Raw genomic sequence first — 12,274 nt, forward strand, 5'->3', positions numbered from 1 at the left:
CATGGGGTGTTTTACCTACCAAATTTAATATCTACGAGTCTAGTTTCTAACGCATTAAACCATTCGTCAATACGACATCGGAGTAGAGAGATATTTGCATTTTCGCGAGACCGCGCAAGCAGCTCCCAATGGGACCCACTTAGGCGGTGGTTGACCTACTTCAATTTATAAACGATTTGGACGCCTATTTTTGCTCATTTTTCAACTAAAGTTCGTCTCCAAACTTCTCCTAACCCTCCTAAACATATATCACAAGGGTTTGAAGTGATTCCAGAGTGATTACACCATATTTCAACATCAAAACTTAGCTCTAGTGAAGAACAACACCTCTTTGAGGTTGTGTTGTCATTGAGGATTCTTGTGGGCTGTATTTGGATGAAATTCCAAGTTGTTGCTGCTGTCTAAGGTGAGTATAACAACCTACTAATTGTGCTTAAGTTTGCTTGTATGTTGGTTAAGTTGTTAGGATGATAAACTATAAGATAATACTTGGACTAGCTTAAGTCACTTTTATGGTGTTGTATTGCTATTAAGGGTTGTTGTAAAATGAATATAACTTGGATTTTGACTTGAAGTTAATGTAGGAGGTATGTATATTGTGTTCTTTCTTGTGCCTAAGGTTATCTTGATATTGATTAAGTTAAATGGATGGGCTAGACATGAACTAGTGAATAAAGTTGCTAGTTGGGGATAGTTGAAGTTGTGGATTATTTTTGTTGTTATAAATATATGGTATAAGGCTGGAATCATTGATTAATGACTTCATTATCAAGTTAATGATACTTTTATGTTGAAGTAAGAAGTCTATAAGGATTGATAAGGGGTATACGGATTCCAATCGGAGCTTGCCGCTCGTCGTAATGTAGTTGTGACTTGTTGTTGTTATATGGTGTCTTGATATTGATAATTATGTATTGATGGATTGCTCTGGTCATTGTTGTTTGTATATGGTATTGGAGGAGGCCCTTGTTACAAGGGAGATGCTGCCAAAATTTACGTAAACGAGCTACTAGCTTAAGTTATAGACTTAGCCTTTGCTCAGCACTGATTTTGAATCTCCTTATACTATGATAGATTGAGTTGACTTGTTTGAAGAGTTGCTTGGAAGGGATTAAGGACTCAACGGGTTTAAGGTATGTTAAGGCACTTTCTTCTTTCTTTTGGCATGGTCTAAAATGAAATGAACATAAACGATACGCTATTTCATAATGACTCTACTCCTAGCAACTAAGGTTGTCCATGTTGTTCTTTCCTTATAAAATTATTCTAAACAAGTGTGTATGATCCTTAAATCCTACTAAGGTTCATATTGATGGTAGGGATGTCCATGATGTTCTTAAGTCACTCCAAAAGGTTTAGAATGTGATTCCATGAGCCGAGCATGCATTATGTATATGTATCTATTTTACTCTACCGAGCCGCGCTATAGTCGGCCGGGTACGACATATATTGTGCAACCACTGATCAGTTGGGTTTTACCGAGCTCCATGTGGCCGGGTATGATTCTACCGAACCTTATGATGGTCGGGTACGCTTTTACCGAGTCCTCTTTGAGGCCGAGTACGATATGATGATGATGATGCCCACAGAGGCGAATATTTTAAAAAGTTTATATATATATATGTATTATGCATTTCATATCAATAACCCCAGAGACACTCAGATGTTACAGGTTGTATCTCCTCTATCTCTCTCTTTACATTACTGTTCTTGTTTATGCTTTCCTGCCTAACATACTCGGTACTTTATTCATACTGACGTCCCTTTTACCTGGGGACGCTGCGTTTCATGACCGCAGGTCCCGATTGATAGGTTGACAGTCCTCCTAGTAGGCTATCAGCTCAGCGAAGGTGTTGGTGCACTCCACTTGCTCCGGAGTTGCCTAGTTGGTCAGTATGCTTTGGATATGTATTGATTGGTATGGTGGGGCCCTGTTCCGATATTTATGATTTTATTGTACTCTTAGAGGCTTGTAGACAGATGTCAGGTGTAGGGACACTTGTATGGCCTTGTCGGCCTATGTTTTGAGTTTACAAATGGTCATGTCGGCCTTATAGGCCCGTATGTCACATATATAAGTTTGTATATCATTTTGGGTCTTCATATGTTGAATATTCCCTTATGTTTTATTCTTGTTATCTCATGACGAGTTTTCTGGCTCCTTTACTCATGATAATATGATAAGAAAGATATGTTGCGTTGGTACTCGGTTGAGTAAGGCACCGGGTGCCCATCGCGGCCTTCGGTTTGGGTCGTGACACGAATGTTAAGTAATTCGAGCGATGTCGAATGTTAAGTAATTCGAGCGACGTCGAATGTTAAGTAATTCGAGCGACGTCGAATGTTAAGTAATTCGAGCGACGTCGAATGCGGGATGCGAAAAAAAAACTTGATGGAGAGTAAAAATGTTGCTTTATTTCATTCATTGGAGAATATCTTGGTGGGGAGTTACAAAATGCTACTTTATTTCATTCACTGGAGAATGCTATACATGTCCGTTTCATACATATATTGGAGAAGTTTCCATGTATCTAGTCCCTTCATCGCTTGCCCTGGAGAAGCAGTCGGCAGGCGGGGTGATGAATCATACTTGAACTTCGAGACGTCCCCTTCGTCGCCTCATTAAAAACCTCCCTGAGAAAACCCAATTGGGACAAAATCCGGGTGAGGGAAAAAGAGTACCACTTGAGGGGCGTCCTTTTTCAGAAGTTGAAGTATTTGAGGTGGGCGACATTCCAATTGTTTTGTAGTAGTTTTACTTCCATTGTTTCTAGTTGGAACGCGCCTTTGCTTGCCGTTGTCGTGATTTTGTATGGCCCGTCCTAATTGGTTCCTAGTTTGCCTTCTTTCGGGTCTTTGCTCGCTTGTGTTTTGGCCTTGAGAATATAGTCTCTGACTTTGAGTGGTCGTATTTTGGCTTTTTTGTTGTAATACATTTCTTCTTGTTGTTTTTGGGCTACCATTCTTACGTAAGCCATGTCTCTTCGTTCTTCTGCCTTGTCAAGGTCTTGTTTTCTATTCTCATCATTATTTTGTCCGCTTTCATTGGAGTATCTCAGGCTAGGCTCCCCGACCTCGACAAGTATCATGGCGTCAGTCCCGTAGACTAGTGAATATGGCATTTCACCTGTACTCGTTTTTGGCATAGTGCGGTAGGCCCATAGTACCTATGGTAGCAATTCTGGCCATAACCCTTTGGCGTCCTCGGGATTTTTCTTTAAGATATTCAATATTGTTTTGTTGGAGGATTCGTCTTGACCATTGGCGGCGGGATGATATAGCGTGGAGAGTATTCGCTTGATGTGCCATTTTTCGAAGAATTCAACGGTCTTTCTCCCGGTGAATTAGGGCCCATTGTCACAGCTGATTTCTTTAGGGATGCCGAAATAGAAAATGATGTTTCTCCATATGAATATGATGACTTCCTATTCGCGTATTTGGGTGAACGCACTTGCTTCCACCCATTTGGAAAAGTAGTTAGTTAAAACCAAAAGGTACATTACCTCACCCTGCTGGGAGGGGTCTGACGATGTCCATCCCCCATTTGATGAATGACCATGGCGAAGTGACAGAGTGGAGGTGTTCGCCCGCTTGATGTATCATAGGTGTGTACTTTTGGCACTGTTCACACATCTTGACGTAATTGGCGGCTTCCTTCTTCATAGTGAGCCAATAATAACCTGCACGAATAATGCATCTGACGAGGGCTCGGTTGCCTATATGGGCACCACAGTGGCCTTCCTGTACTTCTTCGAGCACGCCCCCGGTTTGATTCGGCCCTAAGCATTTCGCTAAGGGCCCCCCAAATGTTCTCTTGTACAGGCCGTGATTTATGATGCTGTACCTGGCTGCTTGCATTCGAAGATTTTTGGCTTCCTTTTTGTCTTGTGGGAGTACTCTCTCCTGCAAGTATGTTATGATGCGGTTGGGCCAGTCCCAAGTCAAATTTATAGAGTGTACCTCAAGTTGGTCTATTGACGAGTGAAGGTGGGTGACCACGTTCTCTTTGGTGATGTTTTTGGTAGTTGCTGCTAACTTGGCGAGGCCATCTACCTCGATATTTTGTGCTCGAGGTATCTGGTCGAGCCGACATTCATCGAATTTTGGCAGTAATTTATGAATTTTTGCCTGGTACTTTTGTAACCTCTGTTCTTTGATTTGGAAAGTCCATATGACTTAGTTGACAATGAGTTGTGAGTCACATCTGAGGACGACTCGTCGTGCTCCGTATTTGAGAGCTAGCTTTAATCCTGTAATTACGGCCTCATACTCGGCCTCATTGTTAGTCATATCGAGGCACCGTATGGATTGGCAGATAACTTCGCCTGTTGGGATATCGAGCACGAGTCCCAGTCCAGATCCTGACGCGTTGGATGTGCCATCGGTGTGTAGGACCCATAGGTCGGGTAGCCAGGAGGGGTACAAGAGGCCTTTTGCTCGACCTCGGGCATTATTCGTACTGAAATCGGCGACGAAGTCGGTGAGTACCTGCAATTTTATCGATGTTCGCGGCTGATATGTTATATCGTGCTCGTTTAGTTCTATGGCCCACTTGGCCAGTCTTCCCGACAATTCGGGTTTATGTAGGAAGATCCGCATGGGGAAGGTCATTACCACCGATATGGATGGCACTAAAAATAGGGTCTAAGCTTTCGTGAAGCTATAACCAATGCTATGGCCAATTTCTCGAGGTGGGGGTACCTCGTTTCGGCGTCGACAAGGGTTTTGCTAATATAATAAATTAGAGATTGCGTACCTTTGTTTTCGCGGACCAACACAACACTTACCGCGACTTCCGAGACGGCCAAGTATATTAGAAGGCGTTCGCCAGGTTCTGCTTTGGCGAGCCGTGGAGGCGAAGACAAGTATGCTTTTAGTTCCTCAAGGCATTGATGCATTCTGAATTCTACTGGAGCCCATTATCTTTTCTCAGCACATTGAAGAATTTATGGCATATGTCGGATGACTGTGAGATGAACCTCGACAGGGCAGCTATACGACCAGTAAGTTTTTGCACTTGTTTTTTGCTGGTTAACACTTCAGGTATCCCTTTAATGGATTTGATTTGATCTGGATTGACTTCGATGCCTCTTTGTGACACCAACAAACCGAGAAATTTGCCCGAGGTTACGCCGAAGGCACATTTTTTGGGGTTTAATTTCATGTTGTACTGCCTTAATATACTGAAGGCCTCTTTCAAGTGGTCGATGTGGTCTTCTTTCTTTTTGATTTGACCAACATGTCGTTAATGTAAACTTCCATTGTTTTGCCGAGTTGATTCTTGACCATCTTGGTGACCAACCTTTGGTACGTTTCCCATGCATTCTTCAACCCGAATGGCATGACTCTGTAATAGTACGTTCCCTGGTGGGTGATGAAAGTAGTTTTTTCCTGGTCTTCCTCCTCCATGAGGATTTGGTTATAACCCGAGTAAGCATCCAAGAAGCTTAACAATTCGTGCCCCGCTGTTGCGTCAATGAGCTGGTCGACGTGACGCAATGGAAAGGAGCCTTTTGGGCACGTCTTGTTTAGGTCTGTGAAATTCACGCACAAAAGCACAATACATCACTTGTTAGATGGATAGGACCCCTCCATCCTTAATAAGATGTCTCAGGTTTGAGCCTTATAACGAAAATATCCTAGAATGGAGCCACTCTCCCATTTAATGAGTCTCATACAAAGCAAAATTCAGATTAATCGGGGTCGTAATACTGCATCGGTAAAAAACAAAAAGCAAAAGATAGACTTTAATTAGTTAAAATAATGGGCCGGACGTGACATCCCATGTAAGCCCAATTTTGGCCCAAAAACAAGTAAATAGCACGGTATAGCCAGTTTTCGGACTGGTCATTCAAAAATAGCCAGCGTTTACGAAGTCAATGAAAAATAGCCACTATTTTGCTGCAACAGAGACCGGTCCAGCATAATATACTGGAGTTCGGTGCACCTGTATATGAACTCCAGCATATTATGCTGGACCGGTATACTTTGCTGACTCCAGTATAATATACTGGAGACTGGAGCACCGGTGCTACAAACTCCAGTATATTATACTGGACAATTATACTTGCTGGAATTCTAGTATATTATGTTGGAGTTCTAGTGTAAGTTATGTTGGAACTCCATTATATTATGCTGGAGTTCCAGCATACTTATCCTGGAACTCTAGTATAATATGCTGGAGTTCAAACATACTTATGCTAGAACTCCAGTATAATATACTGGCGTATTTTCTGGGTTTTGAACAATGTTTTCGCTCAAATTTATCTTTACATAAAAAGTGGCTAAATTTCGATTACTTTTGAAACTGAGCTATTTTTGAATGACCAGTTGTAAATCTGACTATTTTTGAATTTCTCCCCAAAAACAACAGCCGAAGCCTAGTCAGCCCCACTTCAAAATCCAGCTCAAATCCCAACTGTCAATCACTTTGCGAAAGTCCCCTAATCAACGGCTCAGATTAACTCCTCCAAATTGAAAAAAAAGGAAAATTAAAAATCCTAAATTTTCTCCCCTCCTCTCAATTCAAAAGTCCAAAACTTCTCCACAAAAAAGCTCTCCTTTCTCTCAATTATTAAATCCCCATTCAGAAAATCGAAAAACTCCCTCATTCAGATCTCCAAAGAAAATACAGAGAAACAAATCTAAACATGGCGGTGGCACCGACGGCGCGTGAGGAGAACGTGTATATGGCAAAGCTTGCAGAGCAAGCTGAGAGGTACGAAGAAATGGTTGAATTCATGGAGAAGGTCTCCAACTCCCTGGGCTCAGAAGAACTCACCGTGGAAGAACGAAACCTCCTCTCCGTGGCGTATAAGAACGTGATCGGAGCGCGTAGGGCATCGTGGCGTATTATCTCATCGATTGAGCAAAAGGAAGAGTCCAGAGGGAACGAGGAACACGTGAACTCTATCCGCGAGTACAGATCTAAGATTGAGAATGAGCTCTCTAAGATCTGTGATGGCATTCTGAAATTGCTCGATGCAAAGCTTATCCCTTCTGCAGCATCTGGTGATTCTAAGGTGTTTTACCTGAAAATGAAAGGAGATTACCACCGCTATTTGGCTGAGTTCAAGACCGGTGCTGAACGTAAGGAGGCTGCTGAGAGCACTCTCACTGCCTACAAAGCTGCTCAGGTTTGTTTTTTTTCATTTGCCTCCTTAAGATTTTCTTAAATATGTCGAATGATTTGATTATGATTTTACGGATCTGTTTGTTTGTTTCGATTTGAAAGTCCTAATTTGTATAGGTCTCAGCATATCTTCTATATATGACTTTTTGCATAATAGTTGCTCTATTTATTTTGCAAGATTGAATTTTTTTGTTAAGTTTTCAATATTTTCACAGATTTGGAGTTAATTAGTGCTGAAATGCTCCTCTCTAGTGAGTAATTGACATTTTCTGATTCAGAACTGTAGGATACATGTTAATTGATTTTGGTTCATAATAAATGGTTATGGAATTTCTGTCCATGTTGCTGATTTTGTTTCTGTTTGTGGTAGCTATATTTGGTTCAATATAATAGAAAGGTCATTCTTATATTCAAGAGTTGGAAGTAAGTTGCTACGTGATTATTATTGATTAATCCCTCTGATTTCATTTGAGAAAACATTCACAATTAGGAAACTGAATATTGATAGAACCTGGATTTTCCAACAAAATTGACCTATTTCTATTTGAACATCTTGGGCAAGTGCATAAATGTAATCTTGAAAGATAAAGTGGATATAGGAAGTTGTGTTGCGATCTGTCTAGCTGTAAATATCTTTGGATTTCTTCCACCCTTTTTTGGTTATGTTCAGTTTTCCTCATTTTCTATAATGCTTGTAGGACATTGCTACTACTGAACTTGCCCCAACACATCCCATCCGACTTGGACTGGCTCTTAACTTCTCTGTGTTTTACTATGAGATCTTGAACTCTCCTGACCGCGCTTGCAATCTTGCTAAACAGGTACGTTTTTATCTCGTATAGCTCAGATATTCTTATTTTCAGAACATTTTCATATTTGTCAAGGCCTTTTGTTTGCTCAGAAGTCAGATATATCTTCTTTTTGCATCTCAGCTGTTAAAGAAGTATCTTCCTTCTGATATCATGTACTTTACATGGACAGGCCTTTGATGAAGCAATTGCTGAGTTGGATACATTGGGCGAGGAGTCTTACAAGGATAGCACTTTGATCATGCAACTTCTTCGTGACAATCTCACTCTCTGGACATCTGATATGCAGGTAATAATCTAACTCTTACAAATGCTTCCAGTATCATGATTGTTTCCTAGTCTATACAACAACAGCTATATTAGTAGGATTCATGGCTTTCACTTCACAAAGTTTGTTTGATTCAGTATCAATGACATTCATGATTCTACTTTGATGCAGGATGATGGGGCTGATGAAATCAAGGAAGATCCCAAACCTGATGAATCCAAAAATTGAAGGAATTGAAACTCTCTAATTTGCTTTTCACTTCTTCCTGGTTGTTTTTATTGGAAGAAGCTGATTATCGTTATTTCCTTACTATTATGGTTTTCAACTAGGGGGTTGTCTTCTTATTGGAAATGAACAACTTTAATATTGATGTTTCAGAAGTTCCATCTTTAATTTAATGTGGTTTTCTGGTGGTTAGTTTTCTTCTAAAGCGTTTGACTTGTTATTGTGCACTGGATATATCAAATACATCTGAAGTGAAACCCAACAATGGTAATCAAGCTTTCTATGTCTGTCTCTCATTCATTCTTTTTTTGTTTTGCTAATGAAAGGCAATCTTACTGAAAGTAAAGCGCTAAGTCAGATTATTACATAAGGGAACTGAATGTATAATTACAGTTTCCCTAGTCTCATCGTAAATCAATGGTAAAGTAAAGAAAGGAGGTAGGGCAAGAGCTTCTTGCTTATTCTTTTTTCCATGTGCCGTTTGATAGGTAGTTGCAAATTTAATGGTTCTCTGGTCATTCGTCTAATTTATGGCAAGAGCAATAGCATCAACTTGAGCCATTCACCTTTGCGTTCATGCTTTTTGGTCCATTATACGTGCCTTTATGCTTTTTGGTTGAATGGGTAATGTAAGGCCCCGTGAAGATTTCTACTCAAAAACCCGAATCTCTTGGTGCTAAGTTAGGAACGTGCCACGGTTCAGACCCTTTTGGACTGGCCTATGCACAAAAAAATCAAGAAATAATATTTTCCAGAAAAGTGCGATTATGCGGTCGGGAATGCGGTCGCATATCAAGTATGCGGACCGCATAGTCGCCGCAAAGTGAGTCAGTATGTTGGTCAAATTTGAGGTCAACTATGCGATCGCATAACCGATATGTGGACCACATAGTCGTCGCATAATTCCCTTGAGATTTTGTAAGGGGCAGTTTTGTGGTGCATTATGCGATCGCAGAACGGGTATGCGGACCGCATCTCTGCCGCATACCCAGACAGAGTGTTCAGGTTTTGGGGAGCAGTTTTGCGGTCCATTATGCGGGCTGCATGTCAACATTGCGATCGCAAATGCGATCGCAGATCTGACTCGGGGCTCCTATTTTCTAATTTTTAAAACCCGACCCTATTCCATTAAAACACCCCATCCGATCTTCTCTATGTCATTTTTACTGAAAATAGAGTGAGAAAGGAGTTCTAGAGAGAGAAGAGGTGACCTTCATCTAATCCCCACCAAACTCTTACCCCAAAATCTTGAAGATTGTCAAGAAAGTTGCTAGGCCTTCACCTTAAAGAGTTAAGAACTTGCTCCATAATCTGTAATTTTGGGATTCTATTTAAAAATAGGTGATTAACAATTGAGTTCTTGGGTAAGAGGGCTAATAGTCTTGCATGCATAAGAGACAATGGGGTATGAGGAAGATGAGAACTAAAAGGATAACAATTGGAGTATAACATTGAAGAAATCACTTACACAAGGGACCTAAGATCATAATGCACCTTTTTGTGTTTGATGATATGCTCAAGCGAGCTAGAATCCTACTCTCATCTCTAATTCTTGGTTCAATTGTAATTCTTATGCAATAGATGAAGTGCTAAAAGTCCCGGAAATTTATAAGAATTAGATAAAGCTTTATTGAGGTATGTATGGCTAAAACTCCCTCCTCTTAGAAATTGAGCTTCCATGGTGCCCGTTAAGTGTTGTAAGTTCGAAACGTGACTGATGCAATGCTTGTTATGTTAAGTGAATTGATGTTGTGAAAATGTATGTGGTAAGTACTTCTTTATGTGTTTAATGTGCTATTTCTTGTAAATGGAAGAAGTGTGGAGAACATGAGTTATGTGCTAAATGCCTAACTGTCATGCCAAGGTTACTTTGGAACTAACATGCCAAACTTGTTGAATTTCCTTCTATGCTTATGACTTAAATTGCTTTTGTATATGCCTATGACTTTAAGTGGCAAGGTAAATGTTGGAAATGGGAACAATGTGAAACGTGAGTTATGAAACGTGGAAATTGTGGCCCCAAGCACGGGTAAACTAATACATGTGTAGCTAAAGATTGGTGTGAGATGAATAACAGAAAGTGGTAACGTCTCGGGGAGACGGCTTAACCGATCGGGCCGTGATTGGACGCCATGATATATATATATATATATATATATATACATACACACACATGTTGGTAATGTATTGATGATTGAAACTGGAAAGTGTGAATCAAATAATGGTAACGTCTCGAGGAGACGGCTTAGCCGATCGGGCCGTGATCGGACTCCGCTCACAGAAGCGGTGGTAATATGGATAATGATGCAACAGTGTGGGATGCTCCAATCTAAAATTGCAAGAACTATGTAAAAATCATGTGGACCTCCTTATATTGTTGGCATGATGCTTATTTGAAACTTTGTTGCCTTTACTATTTCCTCCTTACTCTTGAATGGTTGTTCTTTCTAACAGGATGGTGTTTAGTTATACATACTAGTACTATTCCATGGTACTAACGTCCCTTTTGCCGGGGGCGCTACATTTTTAAATGAATGTAGGTGGCTCCATAGCGGATAGTGCCTATCGTGTGTAGCAGAGCATCCTTTTCTCAAAATCTTTGTGAGCCCCTTCCTCCTTCAAGGGGTCATGTGGTACACCTTTTGTTATAGACATCCATTTTGAGGTATAGCGGGGGCCTTGTTGCCTGTGTTGTTATCACTGTCTTTTGTATCCTTAGAGGCTCCGTAGACGTTTGTGTGGGTTATGTACGGGTATTGGATAGGTCAATGAACCATGTTGTAACCTTGTACTCTTGCTTTCTTTTAAACTATAACTGTATGGAATCTTGGACACTTAACTACGATTTAATATTGTGATATAAAATGAACTAAAATATTGAATGTACTATCTCTCCTTGTCTAAATAAATGAAAGCATGGTTTCCTTATTCATATTGAGTTGGATGGGTAGTGTTTGATAAAACTTGCTCAGTTGGGTTCACTCGACTGAGCGCCGGTCGCGCCTCCCGAAGTTGGGCCGTAACAGGTAATCTCCAATTTTTTGGATGCCTATTGTCTTGGGTGGCGTTTTGGTGGATGAGGCTGGTTGTTTGTACCTAGTCAAATGACAATCATACATTTATTTTAAAGTTATTTTGAACCGTCAAACCTGGTAGTTATGTATGGTACAAACAGGCAGTTACTTGCTCGTAATCCAAATAGTGCAGACCCCTTTTCGCAGCGTAACGGGTAACGGGGCTACAAAGAGTATTGTGATTTGGGTTGGCAGCTGTCATATTTGTTTTATCAAGAAATCACTGTCAAATGTTCATTTGAATGCCCAGAAAATGGTATCACAATTCACAAGTGAGATGATTCAACAGACTCAGTGTGTGCTTCGTCTCATCTTTCCACGTCCTATTAAAGATCAAACAATGAATAATGTATTACTATTTGCCGATTTGATTGTAAGTCTACGATATTCATGCAGTATATTTTATGATGTAATTCAATTTTCCTATTGCCACAGCTGACCAACGTTACCTTAGCAATAAGTCACATAGTCCATGGAAATATGCGCTGTAAACAGCTGTGGAGTTGCTCAATTTTCTAATAACCTCATCATCGTTGATCTTTCGAGTTCCAAAGAGTTGAATACCATAAGTTCAAAACGTCCTCAAGCTATAATGAAAGTGCATTGGACCGCATCAGAATAGGCTTCGTCCAACACGTTAGACAGCCAAGAAGAAGCTGTTCTTGTTTGAGACGCATGAATATCGACAACATTCCAAGTAGACTTTTTTGGTTAAAAAAAACAAAAGAAAGAAGAATGTGCTATACATTGAGATTGACAAGTTGAG

The 12,274-nt window shown here is 40.5% G+C and overlaps 1 protein-coding gene across 1 annotated transcript; it reads left to right on the top strand.

Annotated features, from left to right (window-relative positions):
* Positions 1-6,519: 6,519 nt before the first annotated feature.
* Positions 6,520-8,626, top strand: LOC104210463 (14-3-3-like protein C). Its single transcript, XM_009759365.2, has 4 exons — positions 6,520-7,136; positions 7,831-7,953; positions 8,114-8,230; positions 8,381-8,626. The coding sequence occupies exons 1-4, from the start codon at positions 6,651-6,653 to the stop codon at positions 8,435-8,437; spliced, it is 783 nt and encodes a 260-aa protein (XP_009757667.1). The 5' UTR covers positions 6,520-6,650; the 3' UTR covers positions 8,438-8,626.
* The last annotated feature ends 3,648 nt before the right edge of the window (positions 8,627-12,274 follow it).

The sequence above is a fragment of the Nicotiana sylvestris genome, chromosome 4 (assembly GCF_000393655.2).
Source record: "Nicotiana sylvestris chromosome 4, ASM39365v2, whole genome shotgun sequence".
Taxonomy (NCBI): Eukaryota; Viridiplantae; Streptophyta; class Magnoliopsida; order Solanales; family Solanaceae; genus Nicotiana; species Nicotiana sylvestris.

Bases quoted from the DNA above. Each gene is read 5' to 3' on its own strand.
- LOC104210463 (XM_009759365.2), top strand. From the start codon at position 6,651: ATGGCGGTGGCACCGACGGCGCGTGAGGAGAACGTGTATATGGCAAAG. The intron at 7,954-8,113 runs GTACGTTTTTAT...TTACATGGACAG, and splicing joins CTTGCAATCTTGCTAAACAG to GCCTTTGATGAAGCAATTGC. The intron at 8,231-8,380 runs GTAATAATCTAA...ACTTTGATGCAG, and splicing joins TCTGGACATCTGATATGCAG to GATGATGGGGCTGATGAAAT.